Below are 24373 nucleotides of genomic sequence, written 5' to 3'. Positions count from 1 at the left end.
AGCACTAGCCTCAAGGCTCTGCGCCTGTCCCTGGGGCGCGGCCGACCTGAGCAGTGTCTGCGACTGCTTCCCCTCCCCCCACCCCAGCTGCCAGAGGCTTCGCTGGGGAGTTGGCCCTGGGCAGCAGCGCCCCCTGCTGGGCACATCTCCAGGAGCAACATTAAAGCACTGCCCGTTAAAGCACCTCCAGGAGGGGACTAGCTAGCAGTGCTGGTGCACTGTCCACCCTGGCACTTTAAAGCACTGAACCTTGCAGTGCTCCAGGGGGTGTTTTTTACCCACAGAAAGCTTAAGCCCAAATAAATCTGTTAGTCTTTAAGGTCCCACCACACTCCTCGTTGTTTCTGTGGATACAGACTAACACAGCTACCCCTTTGATACAAAACACTTTAATGTAGTTCATGCATAATTCAGATTTCTCTCTAGGTCCAGAGACAAAATCATGCATTCATGGAGACTTTTAAGATGAACATCTCCCCTTCATGCCTCCGGAAGATCTGGATGACCTTGTAAACTGGAGTAATAGGAACAGGATGAAATTTAATAGTGAGAAGTGCAAGGTCATGCATTTAGGGATTAATAACAAGAATTTTTGTAATAAACTGGGGATGCATCATTTCGAAGTAACAGAGGAGGAGCAGGACCTCAGAATATTGGTTGATCACAGGATAACCATGAGCCATCAATGTGATATGGCCGTGAAAAAAGCTAATGCGGTCTTGGGATGCATCAGGTGAGGTATTTCCAGTCGAGATAAGGAGGTGTTAGTACTGTTATACAAAGCACTGGTGAGACCTCATCTGGAATATTTTGTGCAGTTCTGGTCTCCCATGGTTAAGAAGGATGAATTCAAACTGGAACAGGTACAGAAAAGGGCTACTAGGATGATCCAAGGAATGGAAAACCTGTCTTATGAAAGGAGACTCAAAGAACTTGGCTTGTTTAGCCTAACCAAAAGAAGGCTGAGGGGAGATATGATAGCTCTCTATAAATATATCCGAGGGAGAAATACCAGGGGGGGAGAGGAATTATTTAAACTCAGTACCAACATGGACACAAGAACAAATGGATATAAACTGGCCATCAGGAAATTTAGACTTGAAATTAGGCAAAGGTTTCTAACCATCAGAGGAGTGAAGTTCTAGAACCGCCTTCCAAGGGGAGCAGTAGGCGCAAAAGACATATCTAGCTTCAAGACTAATCTCGATAAGTTTATGGAGGAGATGGTATGATGGGCTAGCCTAATTTTGGCAATTAACTGATCTTCAGCTATTAGCAGTAAATATGCCCGATGGGATGTTAGATGGGGTGGGATCCGAGTTACTGCAGAGAATTCTTTCCTGGGTGTCTGGCTGGTGAGGCTTACCCACATGCTCAGGGTTTAGCTGATAGCCATATTTGGGGTCAGGAAGGAATTTTCCTCCAGGGCAGATTGCCTTCCTCTGCAGAGTAGGGCGTGGTCACTTGCTGGAGGATTCTCTGCATCTTCAAGTCTTTAGACCATGATTTGAGGACTTCAATAGCTCAAACTATTAGGGGTTTGTTACAGGAGTGAGTGGGTGAGATTCTGTGGCCTGTGTTGTGCAGGAGGTCAGACTAGATGATCATAATGGTCCCTTCTGACCTTAAAGTCTATGATTCTGTGCCCACGCACTGGGAAAACACAGCCTGACAGAATTTCTCTGATGAAAGAGCTGTGTCATTGGAACTTTGTAAATGTACCTTGGAAGAATTTATTACAATCACAAAGCTGACATACACAAACTTTTGCAGTGAGATAAGTTAATGCATTTTAACGTAAATAGAGACCCTTTTACAAGCCCCTTGCACCCCATAAGCCTCTGCTCCAGGAGCCATAGTGCTTCAAAGGTGGCTCAATGGCAATTAGTGCAGAGGTGTATGGGACAAATGACAGGATCTTGTTACGAGTGAGCAAATGGGCAGATGACTATGGACAACTGCTAATGACGAAAGGGTCACCATGCATAAACTGAGCACTGCTGCTGTAAGCTATCTTGCTAGCTTTTCTAAGAACTGTGCAGATCACTACATGATAAACAGAAGATCATGTAAGCCCTTCCTGTGCCAGATGCAGTTTGATGCAACAGTGGCTGCTCTCACTATTCTACTCAGTCTACAGTAAACTTTGCCTTTTAAAGTTCAGCCAGTGGCCAGAATGGTCCCCAATACACAGCAAGAATCCATCACGCACATTTTGGTTTTGAATGGAGAGAGCATCATGGGACATTCTACACTGGTTGAATACCATAATCAAAATTACTACAAACTTCACTGACATCAGAGATGTGTAAATGACATGCCAACCGGCTTAACATAGGAACAAGAGCAGGGGCTCTCAACCGGTTTTCTTTCTGAGTCCCCCCCACCATGCTATAAGAATTCCACAGCCAACATGTGCCACAACAACTGGTTTTTGGCAAATACAGTAGATTAATAGCCAGGGCTGGCCTTAGGTGGTAGCAAGCAGGGCAATTGCCCAGAGACTCACACCATGGTGGGCCCCCATGAAGCTAACTTGCTCGGTCTTTGGCTTCAGTCCCAGGCTTGGACTTTAGCTTTCTGCCCTGGGCCCCAATGAGTCTAATACTGGCCCCGCTCTCTGGTTTATTTTGATAGCCCCCCCATAAACCTGTTCATGCCCTCCCAGGGGACTCCAGGCCCCTTGTTAAAAACTGCTGAACGAGAGTATTTAAATTCCTTCTAGAACCAGTTGACAGCAGCATGGAATCCAGATATGCATCATCATGCTATGCATATCCAGGACACCCTTTCTCAAACCCAAATCATCAGGAGGTAGAGGTTAATGGTCCCTCCACCATAACAAAAGTCCCCATTCATTTGGTAGGTTAATTGTCTGCTGACACCATCTGATTTGAAACTATAATCCTTCAAAGGGATGATGATAGGAAACGTCTAAAGTAAGGTTTTTAATTTGAGTGTCTGAAATAGGTCAGAGATACAAAACAAGAAAGAAATCCAAGAGTTTTAATTTAAAAAAAAAATGGAGTCCCATCCTTGAGCACAAATTTTGGAAAACAGGCTGCAGACAATTTAAAATCAATTAACTACAGGTAAAAACAAAATAAACATGGGTGTTACACATCAAGGTTATCACCACCTCTACTTCCCCCTTTCAAGTAATCTTTTAAAGGAGATATGGTACAATGTGTATTGATAAATATCTTTTCATACTCCTTTATGCTCAGTAGTTCTTAGCTTCAGGACCTTTTCATCTTGTTGCAGCTTCTACCAAGTGATTAATTTTATCTTTCCAGGGAAAGAGAAGTAGACAAACATCAGGATTACTCTCCAGTTGTAATTTATTGAGTGAATTACAAGTGCCAAGCCCCAGCTTCCATCTCTTTGTCCTTTGATTTTAGTGTGTAATTGGATAACTATTATTGCCACACATGACATCTGAAATATGTATAAAGAAATAAAGTGATTGACTCCTAGAAAAAGGATGCCCTTGCTTCCTTCTAAAGCAAATGAAAGGGGCTTAGAGAATTTCACTGTGCTAGAAAACTACCCAATTCTGAGTGGGGATACATTATGTATTTCACTACAGTGATACAGAAGACAAACGTATTATCTTGACTAGAACACTTTTCCACAGAGTACACCATTTCTAATTAAAAGCCTGTGGTACTGGTACTTCTCTGGAACAATATCAGTATGTATTTTTTGTGTGGCTGCAAATTAATTGCAGTAAAAGGTTAAACTGGTAAACATCAGTAACTAATTTGTTGCAGTAAGCTGTTGATCCGTTTTTGCCAACCAGCATTAGTTAGTGATACCAGATTTGATCTCTACATTTCACAAATTTGTTCATTTGAACATGTGAAAAGGATATTCCAGAGGCCTACCAAAAAAACACAAGGAGGTTGCAATTGCAAAGGAAGTAAGTTCCTTCCTAGCAGAGGGCTAAAAAAAATTGGATTTGCTGAACACCATTTGAGAGATAACAGTGAGGCAAGCGATCCCTTCTCACTCTTTTCTTTAGTGGTTTCCTCTCAAAGGAAGTGCTACCCTCCCCTACACCTTGCACTTCAGAAGCAAGCATTCGCAGTGCCAAAAATATACAATGGATACAAATGTTTACAAAGAGAAAGAACAGGGGCAAGGGACTAACTTGCAAGTCTTGGTATGGTTTTCTCTCTGTCCCTCACAAATGAGAAGGAGCAAGAAAGTAGATGGTCTCCCTACAGAGTCAGACACGTGTACATGTGAGAAACACCAGATCAAGAAATACAGTGGTACTGCTCATTAGAGGAGTTAGAGTTGATATTAAAAAAACCCATACATTCCAGAGGGCTTGTTTTTGTCTCTCATCCATAAATATGGATTAATAAGAAATTGTCCATGTTTAGGGCTAGAGCAGCCTAGCATCTGCTTCTCCCCTACTCCTGAAGAAACTCACACAACACAATATTAAAGAGGAAAATATGGTTCCATAAATGTTTGGTTTCCTCTGTAAGGCTTCCCCAGTCAGGGAAAAATGTGTGCACATTGTACAGTTTCAGTTAGGTTCTTTAGCGAATAGGCCTGTATGGGAAAGTCATGCCTGGTATAAATGTCTGCACAGGATGGGCTGGGAGTGCTGGATGAGCTGGATGTGCAGGCAACGCAGGGTGTGCTGCATGTGCAGGATAGCCCAGCGGAGGGGTGTGGATATGAGGATAAAATCCTGGTGGCAAAGCAGCATGGGTTGGTTGTTGCACTGGACCTGAAATCACCAGCTGGAGTAGGCTGCGAAAAGAAGATCCAGATAGATGTAAGTATTACTCCAATAATAAATTGTCCGAACAAGGAGCAGTTTGGCAGAAGTCCTGCTCCATGACAAGAAGAGTCACTAAAAAGCCCCTGCCAATGCGTAGCAACAAACACTGGAAAGTGCCTTAGGGAGAGATGGTGGCATTATGCTTATGACATCCTGCAGACTGATGTGTATGGTGCAAGGTACATGCACAGTGATATTTCTCAAAGGACCACTGTCCATGACAATCAACAGAGTTAAGTATTTTCAGTAATCCTGTTGAACAGCTGGTTTGTCAAGAAAGAGGGGGCTCTGGTTACCATCTCTCCAAAGGGCAATGCTCTGTGAGGCTCTATGGCCAGGCTGCAGGAGAGAGGGAGAGGGCTCAGGTTTCAGAGGGATGATAAAAAGGAGCAAGACTGTCAATGATTTATATAAGCTAGGGTTAAATACCCAAAATCAGCAAGGGTTAATTTTTTAAAAATAGGCAAATGTTAAGGCCAACATTTTCAACCCCAGGTGCCTAAAGTTAAGCTAAATCCACACTTAGAAACCCAAACAGAAATGGCCTGATTTTCAGATATCAAAGCCTACCTTTAGAGACTCAGGTTTTAATATTTTGGCTAATAATGGTTACAACAACAAACAAAAAATAGCATGGTTAAGCATGGAGTCTAAGTATAATAGGTGGGAATTAGGGATGGGGCAGAGGTAATTTTTCAAAATTGCATTTCACTTTCACAGTCTTGTTTGTCTATTTGTCTTAATCCAGGCTCTTATCCTGCAAACTGGGTGGACCAAGGAGGAGTCTCACTGACTTTAATGGGGTCTGCCTGGCTTGGGGATTTGTACAGATTTTAAGGCCACAAGGAACGATTAGATCATTTAATATGACCTCCTGTATACCAGAAGTCAAACTATCTTGAATTATAGTTGGGAACCATTTAAGAATTTACTGATTTAAGATTCCCAAAAAGACCATAATTCCACAACTGAGGAAAAAGGCCATGCTGGTTTATAGGGGACATGAAGGCAGCTAGCAACGGGACACAGGGAGAAATCTGTGGCCTGCAGGGTCAAGGTCAATGAAGAGTTTTCAAAACATGTATTAGGAACAAAAACAATCCTGAAAATGGTATTGGTCCATTACTAGATGGAAATGATAGAATTAATAATAATGCAGAAAATGCTAAAGGCTTCAATAAATATTTCTGTTCTGTATTTGGGGAAAAATAGGTGATACAATCTCATCATATGGTGGTAACACTCCATTCCACTAGTCTCTGGAGGATGTTAAACAAAAACTAGTAAAGTTAGACATTTGTAAATAAACAGGTCCAGTTAACTTGCATCCAAGAGTTTAAAAGAGCATCCTGACGAGCTCGCTGGACCATTAGTGTTGATTTTCAGTAAGTCTTGAAGCACTGAGGAAGTTCCAGACGACTGGAAGAAAGCTCATGTTGTACTAATTATAAAGGGTAAATGGGATGACCCAGGTAATTATAGGCCTGACAGCTGGACTTGTATCCTGGGCAAGATAATGGAGCAGCTGATACAGTATTCAATTAACAAAGAATAAAGGAGAGTAATGTAATTAATACAAATCAAAATGTGTTCATGGAAAATAGATTCTGTCAAACTAATTTGGTATCTTTTTTTTAATGAGATTATAAATTTGGTTGAGAATGGTGTTAATCTAATATACGTAGACTTCTCTAAGGCATTTGACTTGATACCACACAACATTTTGATTAAAAAGCTAGACTATAAAATTAATATGGCACATATTAAATGGATGAAAAATTGGCTCACTGATAGGTCTCAAAATGTAATTGTAAACAGGGTATCATCATCAAGCAGGTGTGTTTCCAGTGGGCCCCTGCAGGAATGGGATCTTGACCCTACTCTACTTAACATTTCTATCAATGACCTGGAAGAAAACAAACTCATCGCTAGTAACCCATTTGCAGATGACCCAAAAATTTGGGGAGTGGTAAGTAACAAAGAGGATAGGCTAGTGATTCAGCACAATCTACATTGCTTGGTAAACTGGGCACAAGCAAACTATATGCATTTTTATACAGCTAAATGTAAATACATACATCTCAGAACAAAAGAATGTAGGCCATACTTACAGGATGGGGGACTCTATCCTGCCAAGTAGTGATTCAAAGAGATTAGGGGCCGTGATGGATAATCAGCTGAATATGAGCTACCATTGTGACACTGTGGCCAAAAGAGCTGATGCCATCCTGGGATGCATAAAGAGGGGACTCTCCAGTAGTAGGGAGGTTAATTTACTTCTGTATTTAGCACTGGTGTGACTGCTGCTGGAATACTGCGTCCAGTTCTGGTGCTCGCAAATGCAAGAAGGATGTTAAATTGGAGAGGGTTCAGAGGAGAGCCATGAGAATGATTAAAGGATTAGGAAAAATATGCCCTACTTAGTGTTTGAACTCCTGGAGTCTGTCTATTTAGCTTAACAAAGAGAAGGTTAAGGGATGACTTGTCACAATTTATAAGTACCTACATGGGAAACATATTTAATAAAGGGCTCTTCAATGTAGCAGAGAAAGGTATAACACAAACCAGTGGCTGGAAGTTGAAGCTAGCAAGTTTAGTCTGGAAACAAGATGTTAAATTTTTCACAGTGAGGATAATTCAACATTGGAACAATTTACCAAGGGTCATGGCGGATTCTCCATCCCTGACCATTTTTAGATCAAGATTGGATGTTTTTCTAAAATATATGCTCTAAGAATTATTTTGGAGGTAGCTCTCTGGCCTGTGTTATACATGATCACAAGTTCCTTCTGGCCTTGGAATCTATACATCTGTGAAATTTCACCCAGTTGCTCCTGTATTGATCCCCAAAACTTGTGTTTGACTAAAGCACACCTTCCAAAAAAGCACACTTACATTATAAGCTCTTCAGGGCAGATGTCTGCCTCAACAAACATCTAGGAAATGCCTTGAAATATGCATTAAAATAAATACAAGTTTAGAAAGGTCCCTTACTTGTTGTGTGGTAGCCGAGCGCACACTGTTCTCAAGTCATCTGAAATTCAAGAGGATAGAAAACAGAGTGTGGATAAAGCAAAATAAAAGATTTTTCCCCTCTACTCTTCATTCTGGGAAGTTTTAGTCAGATTTCATAAAATGGATTAGTAGAGACCCAAAATTTCATCCTTTCATGCGTAAGATATGTATAGAGAACATTTCCCTATAACTTTTATATCACAAACTATTTCGCACATCATCCATCTGCAGTTGAGCATTCTCTCACTTGCCTTATATTAAGTTAAATGGACAGAAATTCACATCTGTTGCAAGGCAGACAAACCCTAGCACGAAATTCTCAGCGGATTAAACAGACAGAACTTTGCCCAACTGGGGCAGCCACACTGGCAACTCAACTAGAGCCAGGGGAGCAGCACCCAATTCATATAAGGCAGTGGTTCCCAAATTGCGGTTCGCAAACCCCTGGGGGTTCGCCGAACGTTACAGGGGGTTCGCCAGAAAAATTTCACTCATGGTGGCCAGAGGACCCCAGGCATTGGAGGCAGCAGGTGGGACCCGGTTGCAGGGCAGACAGCCCGAGCCTCAGGGAGAGCGGAGCAGGGCAGTTGGGGCTGGCAGTCCGAGCCCTGCCCCCATCAGCAGGGAAGTCAACAGCCAGAACCCCAGCGCTCCGCGCGGGGCTGGCAGCCCAAGCCCCAGGAAGAGCGGGGCCGGGCAGTTGAGGCTGGCAGCCCGAACCCTGCCCCCGTCAGTGGGGGAGCTGGCAGCCCAAACCTCAGCACTCCGTGCGGGGCTGACAGCCCAAGCCCTAGGCAGAGTGGGGCCGGGTAGTTGGGGTTGGCAGCCTGAGCCCCGGAGGTCAGCAGGACCTGCAGCCCAAGCTCAGTGGAGCTCAGTTGACCGGGGCGGCCAATGGGGTCCAGCAGCAGGACTCCCACGGAGTGTGGAGGAAATTTAATCTTAAATCCCTAGAAATATTCATTTTTAGGAGGGGGTTCACAAGATTTCACAATTTAATGAAAGGGGTTCATGTGCTGTTGAAGTTTGGGAACCACTGATATAAGGGAAGACTGCTATGGTCATCTCATCTTTAACAAGAAGTAGAGTTAAAAATAGGAAGCCTGAAGACTACATGTCCCATCATGCAATACTCCATCTTGAGCAAAACAAGACAAGGAATGGAGATTCAAAGTACCTCCTTATCAAGTATTAGACTGCTTCAGGTCATGCTGAGGTAGAAGAAACATGTTTGGGAATGGTTCAGGCAAGAAGGAAGAGCAGATCTCCAAAATCCCCAGTATCAAAGGCTACAAATTGGTTAGTTGTACTCTCAAAGGATTCCAACAACAGTCATGGGAAACAGGCAGCCAAGATGTAGGCAATACCAGAAATATCACTGCCCAATGTAAATTGGAACTTACATTTCGTAAGGCACCCGCCTCTGCTTTTTCCCCACTGTTGTAGCAGAACTCTGCTTGCAGCCCTTTCTAACTGGTTTTTGTAATTATAACTGAACTTTATGTTGTCGTATCAAAGTTTGTTATTGACAAACAAGTGTGCTGCTCCTTCCTTCCTCTTCCCCAATTGCTACTTGGGGAGTAGGACACCAGTCCTGGCACGGTTTGTATCTTTATATGCCCCATTCCTCTGTGCACTGCTTTATTTACCCACCAAGGAAAGCTGCACCCTGCCGAGCAGGCTTGGAGGTGAAACGCTCCTCAAGAGGTATTTTCAGATTTGTGTTAAGAGACTCTGGTAATGGAATTTGGGACACTGGCTCTATTGGGGAAAACAGTTTCCAACCAATTTAACAAGAATCCTACTCTAAAGAACATGCAGTTGTGAGGTCCTTTTAATGCTGGTTTAAACAAATTCCTCCCAATTCTATAGAAAACTGAATGCCCAAAAATGTGATTAGCCGGTATTTATACTGAATTCCCTTCCTCTTCTAGTACAGCAATCCCCCAACAAGATGGGCCAAGTAAGTAGTTAGGAAATAAGTTTAAAGGAACAACTTTTAAAAAAAAAAAGCCTCACGTTTTGGCTTGCTACTATTACAAAACAGACCTAAGATTACTAGAACTAAAATCTTAGAGAAAAACCTGATTTATAGTTGGCTTTGTGCACTTAATACTGAGTACAGTCAGCGTAGCAGGTGTGGAGAGGAGTTGATTCAGGTTCACACAGGTGCCTCAGGGAACACCTGTCTAGGAAAAAAGACTGGTCTCTGAACCTCTGGGTCTGGGTGAGAAGCCCTGAGCAGGGGAAGGTTGGTTAGATTTCTGGTGTTTTGTTAGCAGATGTTCTGTTATATTGCTCTGAGAAAATGGTATGATTGGCTGACCCTTCGTTCGGGTTGAATCACTTGACCAGCCGCTTTTACTTTTCGTTTGTGTGGGTCTTTCAGACATTTTTGGGCCACACAAATTGGTAGGGGGACTTTAGTTCCAGGTATTACACCTGCCCCACTTTTAATACAGCTTTTAGACATTGACTGGATTTTCAAGTTGGTGTCCTTTAATAAATTCACCAAGATTCCTCAACAGGCCTCAGATTTATAATGATCCTAATGCTTAGCTAATGAAACAAGTTTACCATCTTGTGCAAAAAGTACTAAAAATTACAGGCTAGGGAACATAAAAACCCTCCACCCAAACAAATCTTGTTTCTCTCATGATGAAAAAGACTAGAAATGTAGGCTTCAAAAACGTTTCAGATAAAACCACCACCTGGACTATTCTCCATGTCATGTTTATACCCTATGCTCTAGTTCAGGGGCCCTCATCCAGTGCAGAGAAACCATCGAGTTGAACAAACAGAATGCCATTTCCTTTTAAACCACTGAAAATGTGTCCTTCCCCAGAGCTCCTTCAGAGCTCCTTTAGAGAACGGTGGTCCTGCCAGAGATTGTGGTGGGAGCAAACCAGTAGTTCTTTTCAGTCATATGGGCCCCATCCACAGAGCCACAAACTGTTTTTTTCCTACTCTGAAATGTCACAAAAACCCGTCTCCCTGTACGCAGAGTCAGATATGGCAAAGTAAGATTTGACTTCCTTTAAAACCGCAGAACCAATATACCGGCCAAATAGCAAACTGGATTCTACTCTGGCTCATGAATTAGAATTGTTAACTAACTTCTAATTGCAGTGCAAAACTCTGCCTCAGTTAACACCACTACAGCCCCTTTGAAAGCATGGGCTGTACAATATAACTCAGGGCAGCATCTTTATTATATGTGATTCACGTGCCCACAAGAACCTGGATTGACTTTCACATTCCAGGGTGTTGGAAGGACTAGCACACATTTTTAAAAGGGAAAGTTTACCCTGGAGTTATTGGGGCAAAATTTACACACGCACAGCCATCCCCTCCCCATAAAATGACATACTGTTGTTATGAGCCATACATTCAATCTGTAACCCACCTAAACCTTCCACTCCAGCCTCTCCCCCTTGTGACTGTAGGGGTGCTAACGGGCTACTTCACCTTGAACAGTCCCTTGAAATACATGAGACACAAGGTGGGTGAGGTAATATCTTTTATTGGACCAACTTCTGTTGATCTGAGATACACTCTTTCGAACTTACACAGAGCTCTCCTTCTGACCTGAAGAAGAGCTCCGTGTAAGCTCTCTAATATCCTGGGATCAATACAGCTACAACACCACTGCACATATTGAAATATGTTAACTACTTATGCTAAACAATCTGTTCCACCTTGTATTTAGCTGTGACACTCCGACTCCTTTTTCCAGACCCAAAGAAAAGCCCTATATAGCTTGAATGCTTGTCTCTCGCACCAATAAAAGATATTACCTCACTCACCTTGTCACTTTAATTTTCACTGTATCATTCTTCAAAGGAGAATCATAGCCTGCATCCTTCTCTAACCTATGCTGCAAGGATGTACAATGGATGGCTACACTCTAATTTTTTAATTCAACAGTTTTAAACCAGTTTAGGACACAGGGTTTAAAGACATGAATCTGGAACCATAATTATCTAACTGTGCAGGACCTAAAGCAGGCCACAGACCCATCATCTTTGGAGTGTTTTGATGTCAACTGTACCATTCAGGCTCTGTTTATGGGCCCAGAAGAGGACAAACATACTCCCATGTCAAAAAACAAACTACAAACCATCAACACAGCCTGGCAGCAATGGTGGGAGTATGAACAGAAGATTCCCTCCCAAATCCCCAAAGCAACAATCTTTCTTGATAGTCCATAGCTCTTATTTTCATCAGTGGTCTTTCCTTTCTTACTCTCTGTCCTGAGCTGTTTGCTACACCCAACTTGTAGCTCTAACAATCTCTTATTTCCTAAGACTTATAGAATATTTCGTCTGTTAATGCATTTACCCATGTATTATCCCTCCCTCACCCAGAGACAGCCTACCCACATACCAGAGAAAAGTGATTTCATGCCAGGCTCTTCACCAGCTGCTTTCAGCGACATACCTCTAGTGCACAGCAATGCTCCTGATGCCATGGCCACCTGCAGAGCCTGAGCCAATCTGTCTAGAGCCAGTTCAATCTCTTTGGAAGCATTGAGTGGATTGAGTTCATCAGACAGTCTGTTAATTTCCTCAACAAGTGGAACCACGTGGTCAAAGGGCACTAGACCCAGTCGGCCATATAGGTTCTTCTCTGTTAAGTGCCCCTGAAGCATCATGAGAACCTGTAGGACGCTTAGATGTAGTTTGGAATACAGCAGGTGGCAGTCTTTGTCAGCTCCAGCGGCTGAGTCCTTGGCGATTTTATTGGTTAGGTGACCATTTGAGAGAGAGGCCTTCTTTTTCCTTTTGTAAGCCAACGGGGCCTTCACACACCAGCGGATCAGTCCAGTGAGGGGGGTGAGCTCTAAAAATCCTATTGGCAGGTTGGCTGCAATAGGAGTGTTTAAAAAAGTGATGAGTATCAAACGGGGGTCCTCAAAGATCCAGGAGACAACCATCTCGAGCAAGTCTGAAGGGGGAATGAGATCATCTGAAAATAAAAAATATGAGACACTGCTCAGCAAGTCCCCTCCTCTGGCATAGGGACAGCAATTTCATTCTCCTCCCCTATGCTTCATCTGTAAGTCTGAGCCCAGCCTCTGCTAAAATCTTTATTCATGCATCACGCTCTTTCTGTCCCAACTACTGCAATTCTATTTTTATTGCCTCCTAAATCCCGGCTCTCTCACCTTCAGAATGCCACAGTAAGATACCCTCACTCCAGGAAGCCTGAGCCAAATTACCACCAGATCTAGTCCCTTCACTGGCTTTGTAGCCACATCTGAACCTAGTTTGAGAAGACCCCTTCGTTCCTTGCCCTTGGTCAGGACCGTCAACAACAGGACCAATCGTTACATGGACAGTTGTCTATTACAATCTGGACTGAGGTCACTCACCACTGTGTTGTACTTCTCAGCTTCCCACACACACCAAAGGATAGGTGCTGCATCCGGCACCGTGTCTAGCAAAGCTATGGTGCCGAGTGCCATTAAAATGCCAATAGGTAGCTGAGAACACAAACATGCCCATAACAGTCAAAGGGCACTGCAGCATTTGTTTCGAGAAGAGAATGCTGCCTTTTTGCAGTTTACCTGAAGAAAGGTCATAGAGCGCGGTAACCGACGTTATGAACTGGCAGCAGAAGCGAGGACTGGCGCTGAATATTTGTTTCAATGTCTGAATGGAACCTGGCACCAAACAGCAGTAGTCATCCACTAAGGCACGGGCTAACCTCACAGAGTAGATTGCAGGTGTTCGCTGAAAGAGATTTGCAGTACCAAGTGGTGACAAGTACGTCAAACCAGGATGTAAGAAATTCTGCAGAGCCCAGCCCATGGGGAGATACAGAGTTTTTCACTAAGGGTATGTCTACACTACCTGCCTGATCGGCAGGTTGTGCTCGATCTATCGGGGATCAATTTATCGCGTCTAGCGTAAATTGATCCCCGATCGCTCTGCCATCGACTCCTGTACTCCAGCACAGTGAGAGGCGGAAGCACAGTCGACCCCGCACCGTGAGGAAGCGAGGTAAGTCGACCTAAGATAGGCAACTTCAGCTGTGAGAATAGCGTAGCTGAAGTCGATGTATCTTAGGTTGATTCCCCCCTCCAGTGTAGACCAGTCCTAAGGCTCTGTTACATGAAACTATCAGTTGGCTGTTACTACATCTTTTTGCTAACTTTTAAGTTTTGGTTGATTTATGTAAAACACAAAGATCAGGCGCCTCAGCTTTAGCTTCTGATGGCTGTGGCTCGCCCTCAGTACAATGGGTTCATGAGCTTATCAGATCCCAAGTGAGAATTATTCTGCAAAGAAGAAAGAGTCTTACTAATTATCATCTGGAGGGAGGGTAACTTCATTAAAATGGATACAAATACCACTTTGGAACAAGACCATCATTTTTTACCATAACTGTCATCTATTACAAACCCATCTATCAGCCACTTTTTAGCTTTACTGGAGTAGACTATAATAATTCTGTGCAAAAAAAAATACCCCAATATTAAAGAAACACCATCAACCTGAAATCTACTATCTATTCTAGTCAAACATGATTTAAAAGGTGTTTCAGACACTACACCTACCCATGTCCCCCTGCCAGTTTTTTTATTTCAACTATTATGCTTCCCTATTTTCTAAAAATGTTTTCTCATTCATTACTGTATGAAAGACCGATCTGTAAACTGACCATTCCCAGACAAAAAATATTTAAGATCTAGGGCACAAGTCAGTAATTGAATAGTAAAAACCTTTGCAAGAATTTCTACAACTGGCCAAAGTTACATGTATCTGATACAGAGCGTGATGTTTCATCACCACACTAACCTTTGCTCTTCACATGAAAGTGTTCTACTTTTATGAACTGAGGATAGCAATGTCCTCTGTCCACTGCTGTCCAAGTCCTCTTAACTATAGTCCCTTACTTGACACTTGATTCTGAAGACCACCATCGCCCAGAGGAAGAAAGCCACGCTCCCAGGGATTTCTGGAGGGTATCAGGATCAGGGCTCCCCTGCCTAAAGTTCTCAGGAAAATGACTGAGTGGGAGACATGTGAGAAATATGAGGCCAGTTCATCAGGCCAGCACCATCCCTGCAATGTGTTTTTTAAGCATCAAGTTTTTAACATGGAAACCTTTATGTACTTAAGTGGTCTGAAGGAGGCAGTACACCACAATAAGCGACCCCCTCAAAGTCTCCTGCCACCCACATTATACCCCTTCCTATTCCTGCAGCCTTCAGGAGACCTATATGGAGAAACAGTTACACTGAAGACTTTAGGGAAGTGGGGGGATTCCCCTCTGCTGCCCTTCTCCACCCCTCCCATCCCCCTGTCTGCAGAACAGCCTGCTTCTGCACATCTCCTGAAGGGTGAAGGAATGAAAGCTCATACCTGTGGACCTTAGGAGGCACATCAGGGTGGGGCTCCCCTACGGCAAACATTAAGAGATCCACAGGAGCAGGGGCATGAGAGTTCGAGAGGCTTGGAGAGCCGTAAAGTTATGCCCTGCACAGACCTCAGTAGGGAGAATTTCCCTCGCTGCACTGCCCTGTCAACTTTCCTAAGCTGCAAGTGGAGGGTCCACAACTGTTGCACTGCGAGTTCTGTGAACTGAATTCTAGAGCCCACCTCTCAGTCCTAAACCTGCGTTGCTTTGGCCACTACACAGCCCCTTTTCTTCAGTTCACCCACTTGCACACCATGTTCACCTACTCAGCTCTTAGGGACTGTCCTATCCATGCACCAGCTTTACCTGCAGCCACGATGCAGCACATTCCAGAACAGGAACTCTGCACACAGCTACCGCCATGGAAACCAATTTTCCTAGCAAGACCATCCTGCCATCATCTGCTTTGTTTCCTTGAGGGCTGAAAAGGGCTGAGAAAATGATCTGCCGGACTGAATCCTTGGTTTGCTCTTGGAAATAACTGCACATGATCTCAAGGAGTTGAAGCTCCTGAAGAGAATTCAACCTCTAAAAAACAAAGCCAGAAAATAACAGAGTAAATCCCAATGCAGCATGTCCAGAAACAGAAGGAAGCATTATGAAAATATGCCTCTTTCTCCCTTCCCCATCACACTTCAATCTCCTGCTCGTGGGCAAGCCTGGCCATACTTCTCCATGAACTGCCTCTAGAATAGGGTACACACACTGACCAGCAATTTCAGGGACCATATAAATTCCTTGGTTGAAAGATCAAACAGCAGCGAGTCTGAGGGTCTTGAGGGCTTCTGAGCAGTAGCAGAAATTCTAGCCTCCCAGACTTCCTAGCCTATCACACGTGTAGCCTGACTTATCTTTCAGTTCTTGCCTCCTCTCTGGTACAGTGTGCACATGCTTAGTTCCGAGACAAACACTACATTTACTTATCAAGCTAGAAAGTTTATTAATCATATTATTTGCAGGGTAACGGCATGGAGCTTGCTGTCAAGGCAAAGGATAAAGTCTATAGAGGGACCCAAAAGAACTCTCAAATGAAACTAAACCAAAAATACAAAAAAAGGTCTAAAAGTGACTCCTTTTCCTGGTTCTTCCAGTGCCTATTATCTTTCTAGGCCCTGATCCTGCACCCAGATCTACATGGCTGGACACTTGCACCTACATGTAGCCCCAATTTAATCAGTGGGGCTCTACAGAGATACAAGATTCCAGCTGTGTAGATTTGATTACAGGAACAGGGCCTAGATTATAAGTACATCATCATCAAGACATTATCAGCCAATTCAAATGCAGTTTATTTTTGCTCATTGGACCTGTTACCTACTTTAGGCTGGGAGTTGCGCTCTTTGGGAACCTGAAATATGAACTCTTCCAGCAACTCAATTGGGCCTTTGTCCACAATGGGAAGAGGTGCATTTTGGAGCTGACTGCTGAAGTAGATGTCCAAGTGATACAGCACTTCTTTGGCAGCACTCAGGGCATCCCGGCGGAGCAGGGAATGACGAATGTCACTCATTGTGCTCCTGCAAGAAAAGAGACAAAAAAGTGATGAGTAAACCTCAATATCAACAACAGCATCTGTCTAAGTTCTTCTGCCGCAAGGAAATGAGAGGCTTCTGCTTTTTTATGCAGCAGTTCTCTTGAATCTGCATGTAGGGACTCTTGAGCAGGAACAATCAGGACTTAAGACGACAGGGGTCTGTCACTCTTTCCCAAAAAGCCCTTGGTTTTTGTTTTCTTTGGCCCATACCTCACCCTACTTTTAAGCAAACAAGTAAAGCCAAGAAACACAAATGCATTTCTCATACTGAAAGCATTAATGGCACTGGCTCCTAAATATGCTTGGGACTCTTGAGAAAACAACGAGCAACCCCTGAAGGATGTGGAATGAGCTGCTGTACCGCTGTCACAAAGACAGGATCACAGCACAGAGGCAGCACACAGACGTTTATGTGCCTCAAATATAGCCAATTTGTGGAAATGGGATGAGAAAACATGCTTCATTCTAAAACTAACCTAGGGCAGCACAAAAATGTCACCCTATGTATATCTGCAGCAGTGGTTCCACTTGAAAAATTTACCAGACACCTAGCAGCCTGAAGCCTCTGCGTGTGGGGGACAAGACCAAGACCAGTGGCTCCAGAGCTCTTTCTGCAGCTCAGCGCTTTCCCAAACTGCTTTGGAATTAAATATACCGGGTTCTTGAGTTTCACTGCTACAAAGTTCTAGACAGCCACCATGAAACTGACCAGTCATGTTAGCTTCTGCAAACCTCCCAGGAGCAGGCCAGGGCAGGAGTCCTGTCTGCAGCATCAAGATGACATCAGAGTGCCACTTACACACAAGCCCTGTTTGGAAGGTTTTCTGGGTAACTGCAAGGGCTAGGGACCTTGCTGGTAAATGAAAACTCAGATACTGCAGAAAGTCCTGGCATAGCCCCCACTCCATTGTCAGGGCCAATCGCAACAAAACCCCTGTAATCTTTCTGTGCCACTGCTTCAGGTCGTTTGCTGGGGTGCCAAGCACAGCACTGTCTCTCCAGCTGTGGGGTAGGAGGCTAAGACAAGGTAGAGCCATGTTGTGCTCGCTGGGCAGTTACAGGTCCAGGTGTTGGATGTGTGATGCACCCACATGCAAGGAGAACAGGCACGAAACCTGCTGTTCCCCACTCCCGCAGGTGCCCCCTCCCTATCCCCAGGCCTCCCAAATCCCCTCCCCACATGTATCCCCTGCCCCCAAACCCCCTCCTCATCCCAGCCCCCAGGTGCCCCATCCCCATTCTCTCACCATCCCCTGCCCCCAAATCCCCTCCTCACCCCAGCCGCCTCCCCCATCCTCTCTCTGTCCCCTGCCCCCAAATCCCCTCCTCACCCCGGCCCCCCAGGTGCCCCTCCCCATCCTCTCTCCGTCCCCTGCCCCCAAATCCCCTCCTCACCCCGGCCCCCCAGGTGCCCCTCCCCCATCCTCTCTCCGTCCCCTGCCCCCAAATCCCCTCCTCACCCCGGCCCCCCAGGTGCCCCTCCCCCATCCTCTCTCCGTCCCCTGCCCTCAAATCCCCTCCTCACCCCGGCCCCCCAGGTGCCCCTCCCCCATCCTCTCTCCGTCCCCTGCCCCCAAATCCCCTCCTCACCCCGGCCCTCCAGGTGCCCCTCCCCCATCCTCTCTCCGTCCCCTGCCCCCAAATCCCCTCCTCACCCCGGCCCCCCAGGTGCCCCTCCCCCATCCTCTCTCCGTCCCCTGCCCCCAAATCCCCTCCTCACCCCGGCCCCCCAGGTGCCCCTCCCCCGTCGAGGCTACTAGCAGCCCCCGGGAAGCCACGAGGCCGCCCCAGGCCCGGCCCGGCGCCAGGGGCCCCGCGCGGTTGGGGGGGCTCGGTCCGGGGCCCAGCTGAGCGCGCACCCGCTCCCGGCCGCACCTCCTGCCGGGCCCGCTCAGGCGAGCATATCCGGGCGGCCTCCGCGGCGGGGCCGGGCTGAGGCGAGGGGAAGCGGCGAGGCCTTCCGCGGCCCAGGGCGGTGCAACGCGAGCGGGCGGCACGGCGGCCCGGCCCGGCCAAAAAGGGGGATGGGGCGCGGCCATCCGCCCACAGCGCCACCTGCTGGCCGCGCGCGCGAGGCGCCCGAGAGGGGCGGGGTGAGGGGAGGAGTTTGTGGGGTCGTGCCCGCGGGTGTGTAGGGCTGGTGGGCAGGGGGAGAGGGGCTTGTGGGGCCATTGCCTGGGGAGGGGAGAAGGAGGAGGGCTGTGGGGATGGTGCCCAAGGGAAAGGGGTACGTGGGGCGGGTGTCCCTGGGGAGAGGGGTGTAGGGGTTGGTGCCAGGGAGGGGGGGCCAGGGCCATGCTATAATGTGAGTGAGGGACACACAGAGGGCTGGTAAGAGACTGCTCTTTATTTCCCCTGTGCTAGGTTGGCGTTAGGAAGGGCTGGTGCCCCTTGTGTGTGTGAGTTCAGAGCAGCAGGGTGTGTCAAGTTACCTCCAGCCCTGGGCACTGCAGCGCCATGCTCCCTGCTGACTCTCACAGGGACCGGAGCCAGCTGCAGACCCTGAGGCACCATAGGGTCTGTTCTTTTACGTTGCACCATGAAAGTCGACTAAGCTAACCCCCAGGGAATACCGCTAGTGTACTCCTCCAGTGGCATAGGGCTGAGCCATCCCCTTGTCAGCACAGGAGCACATCAGAGGTGTGGCTGGAGCGATGCTGCAAACTGTAGCTCACGAAAGCTCATGCTCAAATAAATTGGTTAGTCTCTAAGGTGCCACAAGTCCTCCTTTTCTTTTGGCTAATCTCAGTTGCTGGAATGGCCCCTAGGCACCAGCGCAGCCCAGCCTAAATTATAGAAGCCCTTGGAGTGCCCCTTTTTATGCTGTAGTCTGGGCTGGCACCACTGTTCCCCCTAAGCTGTGCGAGTGTGCACACGCACACAGATCCTAAACCCCGCATGCACACGGCAAAACACCGCACACACAAAAATTTGCACAGAAGAAATTTTTTGCGCACTGGGCCTGTCAAAAATTAGAAGGAACATTGGCTGGCACCCACCCAACCCCAAAATCCAGTGGTAGCAAAAGTGGTATACAGCCTGCAGCTCAGAGCTGGTGCTTGAGGATTTAGTCAAGGTAGGATACAGCACCATTAGTGCTTGGATTGCAGGCTCTTTGGGATAGGAACTGGCTCTTTGTTATATTTTTACACAGTTCCTAGCACAGTGGGTTTGAGGCCTGTAGGTGTGACCACAAGACAAATAAATAATAATGAGAGCACTGTGTTTACTGTATCAGATATTTCTTGTTGTTAGTTAATAAGCAAATAATACTCAAACCTGCCTCAGTCATCACAGACACACAGCCCAGGTGTTACATGCCAAAGCCCACAGACACGCTTTTCCGTAGTTGCTCATACAGCTTTCCTCTTTTTGAAAATGTAAAGGAAATATTGTACCACCTAAAAGAACAACAGCAGACCAATACAGCCAGTTAATTAAATACAGCCCTCCAAGTGAGACAGGGTGATCAGATGTCCTGATTTTATAGGGACAGTCCCAATTTTTGGGTCTTTTTCTTATATAGGCCTATTACCCCCCCACCCCCATCCCGATTTTTCAATTTGCTGTCTGGTCACCCTAAACTGAGACCTCCAGGAAGGGTGGCAAGGAAGTTAGCCTGAACCCATTGCCAGAAGTAAAGCAAGCAGCTTCCCCCCGCCCAGCCATAGGGGCTGCACTGCTGCCAGAATAACTATAGTGCAGAGTGCTCTGGCCTCCCTGAAATGGTCCTTCCCATCCCTGGCCTGTGCCTATGCTGTCTGGATAATCCCTGTGCATCAGTGGAATTCCTAGCTGGGGGCCCTCAGCCTCTTTCCAGGCTCACACACCTCAGGAGTTGAGGGGTCAGATTGCAGTTCATAAGTGGGCACCCAGTGTCCTCCTTGGTTTTGTTCAAGTATCTAACATTCTTTCACTTGCAGGTAACTGCTGGATGCTCTTGTCATAATATTTCTTCTAGTTTCCTTCTGGAAGCTTGTTAGATGTTAGCACCACTGAGGTGGGGATGTGTCCCTGGAGATGGTGATCCTGCCTCCCACCCACACCAAGATCTTCAACCCCATCCCACAGCAACAACTTTTAGGTTAGATCTACACTACAAGCTAGATTTACACTACAATCCCCAGCTCGTGTACACATACTTGTGCTAACTGTCATTGAGTTAGCCTGAGTATAAATTGCAGTCTAGCAGCAATAGCACAGGAAATGGAGGCACTGCTGAGCTGTGCTGAGTACATGCCCACTGGATTCATCCCACTTGCCCTTTTTGAATATTGGAATTTTCTCAGTATTCTAAGATTTATTAAACAGTAACATCAGCAGGCCAGAGATCTCCTCAGCCAACTCTTTTAGGACTCTTAGGTGCAAGATACCTGGGCCTGCTGATTTAAAAATGTTTATCACGAATAGATAGTGTTTAATATCCTCCTTGGTTACTAATGGACTGGAAAAGTTCTTCATCATCTTTGTGTGATACAAGCACATCATCCTGCTTCTTTCCAAATACAGAACAGAAATATTTATTGAACATATCTGCCTTTTTGCAACATTATTATCAACTTTATCATCTCCATGTAATTATGGGCCTGTCACAGGTAGCTGGTCCTTAAAGGAAGTTGGGCCAAGCCTCACCTATGATGGATCAGTTACCTCCCAGCTGAGACTGATCATCTAGGGATCAGCTGATTATAAAAGCCTGCAAGTGGCTTAGCTGGGAGTGGAGAGTTGCAAGGATTTGGCTAGCTTATATGACAGGCCTTGGAGCTCTGTAATCAAACTGGTGGAGGGTAGAAAGGCTCCTGCAAGAGAACTGGTTTTGTGGGTTAAAGGATTATTGATGTGTGGAAGTGTGTTAATTAGAAGAAATAAAGTCAAAACCCTTAAAAAGGGCCTGAAACAGTCTCTGAGTGTGCGGGTCAAGCCTTCCTGAGTGGTAGGGACAGAACAGCTGTCTGCAGGGTTTATACCATTGTTAACAGTATATCAGCAATGGAAGAAATCCTAGAAAGTCCTTATTGTTCTTAGCCCTGTTAGCTATGAATTTTTCCCCTGATGACTTTAGCTTCCTGTTTCAATCTTCTACACTTCTAATTTATAGTGACCCCTATTTCCCCTTTTTTCCTTTTGTTATATATTGCTTTTTTTATTTCTACTTGCAGTCTTTACATTGTCACTGAATCGGGATGGGTTTTTAGCCAAAGTTGTCCTCTACTGTTTTTTGGCCGTCTAATAAACAATTCTTAAAGCACTCTCAGAACTCTCAAATTTCATTTATATTTTTCTGTCTAAATTTTTCTACCCAGTTAACTTTGCTCATCATTTTCCTCTGCTTTGGTAAATTAGCCCTCTTGAAGCACAAAGTATATAGTGACCAGTTGGGAGTGGCCTTCATTTGCCCATATTGAATGTAATCCAGTCATGGTCACTGGACAGTGGTAACCACCAACTTCCCGTCCAATGATTAATTCATCCTTATCTGTGATAATTAGGTTCAAAATGGTTAACTTTGTGTTGGAAAATCATCCTCTGTTGACCCAGGCTGGATATGAATCAGTAACATAGCTACGAAAGGCTCTGGTTCAAATTATAATCACAGCCCTGTGTACTTTGCAACAAGCCGGGCCTCAATCAGCAACAAAGTCCCCAGATTCCTCTTCCACTAGAAGAGGCAGGATGGAAGCTCTGTGGCAGAGTCAAGTCATTTTAAAAATGGAGGCTTATGGAATGAAACCTGACTGTGAATACTGTAGTCAGCACAGCAGACCCTTTGTTACTTATCCAATGTAATTCATTCCACGCTACACCCACATTTTCAAAGGGCTGCAGATTTTTGTGTTGTCCTGTATCACGATCATTATTCAAAACTAACATTCTATGGCAATTACTGGAGCTGCTCATACCGCTTACAGCCAATGTTTCCAGCTGCCTGGACGCTCCAGCACCAGTAGCCGGCTCTATGTCCTCTGGACACTGCATGGTTGGAAGATTTTCTTCCCACTTGGCTGTTTCTGGCGGCATGCAGTGCCCTCTAGTGGCACATGTTTTCACAGGCACTATCACAGCCCAGCATCCTATTTTACATTCTCCTTTCAAGGTAGGCGAAACAATGGTGAACAGCGAGCAAGGGAAGTAAGAGCCAGATGGTTTTTTCAAGCCCTGGCCTGAGTTGTGAAGAGGATGTAGGGGAGCCTTGCTGCAGCAGAAGCCCATGACTCAGCCAGAATTCTACCTGTGGAACTGGGAAAGAGCGTCCTGACGTTGCAAAGAGCAGCTCTGCCACCTCTTGCCGCCTGCACTCCTTGCTGCCCTGGCTCTACTCTGCTGCCAGGCCCCTCACTGGGAGGATCCAACCCCACCCTTGTGAGAAATTCACCAGCTGCATTTCAAGGATGAAAAGCTCTTGGTAGATAAAGGAATGTAAATAAAAGCAGCTTCTCCAGTCAGAGCAGCGCTCACAGTGACCAAAGGAGAGGCAACATGGGGACAGCTGTAATGTGGCGGGGCAGTGCAGAGAAGCAGCATGCAGAGCCCAGGGGAGATGAGTTCCATCATGTTGCATAACTGACCTCCCCAGCCCAGACAAGCCTCCACAGCTGCTGCCCTCAGAGATTCTGCAATCATGGGGGTGGTCCAGCTATTGGAGGCATCTCCCACTCCCGAGGTGGTGGGGCTGTGGGGAGCTGCACCAAGCAGGGAGGCTCTGGGCCTTGCTCTGCTCCCACTCACACTGGTGTGCATGAGAACACAGAGGGAAAGGAGAATCAGGTCCTGCCACTACTCAGAGCCTAGGGAATGAGGTTGGGTGGGGAGATGGACACATCCTCCAGGAGATGGGTTCTTTCCTGACCATCATCTGAGAGGGGAAGATTTGTAAATGGGCCATAGAGGCTGAGGTCTCCCTAGCTGACAGTTTCAGAGTAGCAGCCGTGTTAGTCTGTATCCACAAAAAGAAAAGGAGTACTTGTGGCACCTTAGAGACGAACAAATTTATTTGAGCATAAGCTTTCGTGAGCTATAGCTCACTTCATCGGTAGCTCACGAAAGCTTATGCTCAAATAAATTTGTTAGTCTCTAAGGTGCCACAAGTACTCCTTTTCTTCTAGCTGACAGTGCCACTCAAAGAGGCATTTGGGGCTAAAGATTCACCCTTCCTCTGGAAAGTAGCAACTGGGAAGGTTGGAGGGTCCTGGCTAGGGACTGGGGAGTAAGCAGGCTAGGGTTGCCAATTTGGGTTGGCTGGAGATTTCATGGAGATTTCATCCCATGAGGTAGCCTTTAATTAAAAATTAATTTTTAATTCCTGGAGACTCCAGAACAATCCTGGAGGGTTGGCAACCCTAAAGCAGCCGGGCTCTAGGTCTGCAGCCATAGGAGTTACAGGTGTGGGTGGAGAGGAGACTGGGGAGATTGAGCCCCTTGAGAAGGGTGCCGTAGATCAGATAGGCACCTGCCCCTTGAGTTCTGTGTAGGAGCTGAAGGGGATGAAAAACCCCTCCTCAGCTGCCTCTTCCTGTCCCTGGAACAGCTGGGAATCCCAAGTCCGCTCAATAGCTGCCCAAACTCCCAATGACTTCTTCAATGGGGCCAGGATTTCACTG

The 24373-nt window shown here is 46.0% G+C and overlaps 1 protein-coding gene across 3 annotated transcripts; it reads right to left on the bottom strand.

Moving 5' to 3' along the window:
- Positions 1-2989: 2989 nt before the first annotated feature.
- Positions 2990-18807, bottom strand: INTS15 (integrator complex subunit 15). Of its 3 annotated transcripts, none has more exons than XM_077827883.1 (7): positions 18651-18807; positions 16560-16758; positions 15548-15769; positions 13386-13551; positions 12257-12784; positions 7796-7835; positions 2990-4770 (listed from the first exon to the last, which is right to left on the bottom strand). In XM_077827883.1, the coding sequence occupies exons 2-7, from the start codon at positions 16749-16751 to the stop codon at positions 4554-4556; spliced, it is 1365 nt and encodes a 454-aa protein (XP_077684009.1). In that variant the 5' UTR covers positions 16752-16758; positions 18651-18807; the 3' UTR covers positions 2990-4553. The 3 variants fall into 3 exon arrangements, with proteins under 3 accessions (XP_077684009.1, XP_077684010.1, XP_077684011.1); XM_077827884.1 differs by having other exon boundaries at positions 12203-12784; positions 18651-18783; XM_077827885.1 differs by having other exon boundaries at positions 12203-12784; positions 18635-18772.
- Between the last annotated feature and the right edge of the window lie 5566 nt (positions 18808-24373).

This window comes from Eretmochelys imbricata, chromosome 10 (assembly GCF_965152235.1).
Source record: "Eretmochelys imbricata isolate rEreImb1 chromosome 10, rEreImb1.hap1, whole genome shotgun sequence".
Lineage (NCBI taxonomy): Eukaryota > Metazoa > Chordata > Testudines > Cheloniidae > Eretmochelys > Eretmochelys imbricata.
Note: the sequence above shows the minus strand (reverse complement) of the source record. Positions and strands in the feature narration are given on the sequence as shown.

Bases quoted from the DNA above. Each gene is read 5' to 3' on its own strand.
- INTS15 (XM_077827884.1), bottom strand. From the start codon at position 16,751: ATGAGTGACATTCGTCATTCCCTGCTCCGCCGGGATGCCCTGAGTGCT. The intron at 15,770-16,559 runs GTAGGTAACAGG...TTTGTTTTTTAG, and splicing joins AGCGCAACTCCCAGCCTAAA to AGGTTGAATTCTCTTCAGGA. The intron at 13,552-15,547 runs GTAAAGCTGGTG...AATCTCTTTCAG, and splicing joins GTGCTGCATCGTGGCTGCAG to CGAACACCTGCAATCTACTC.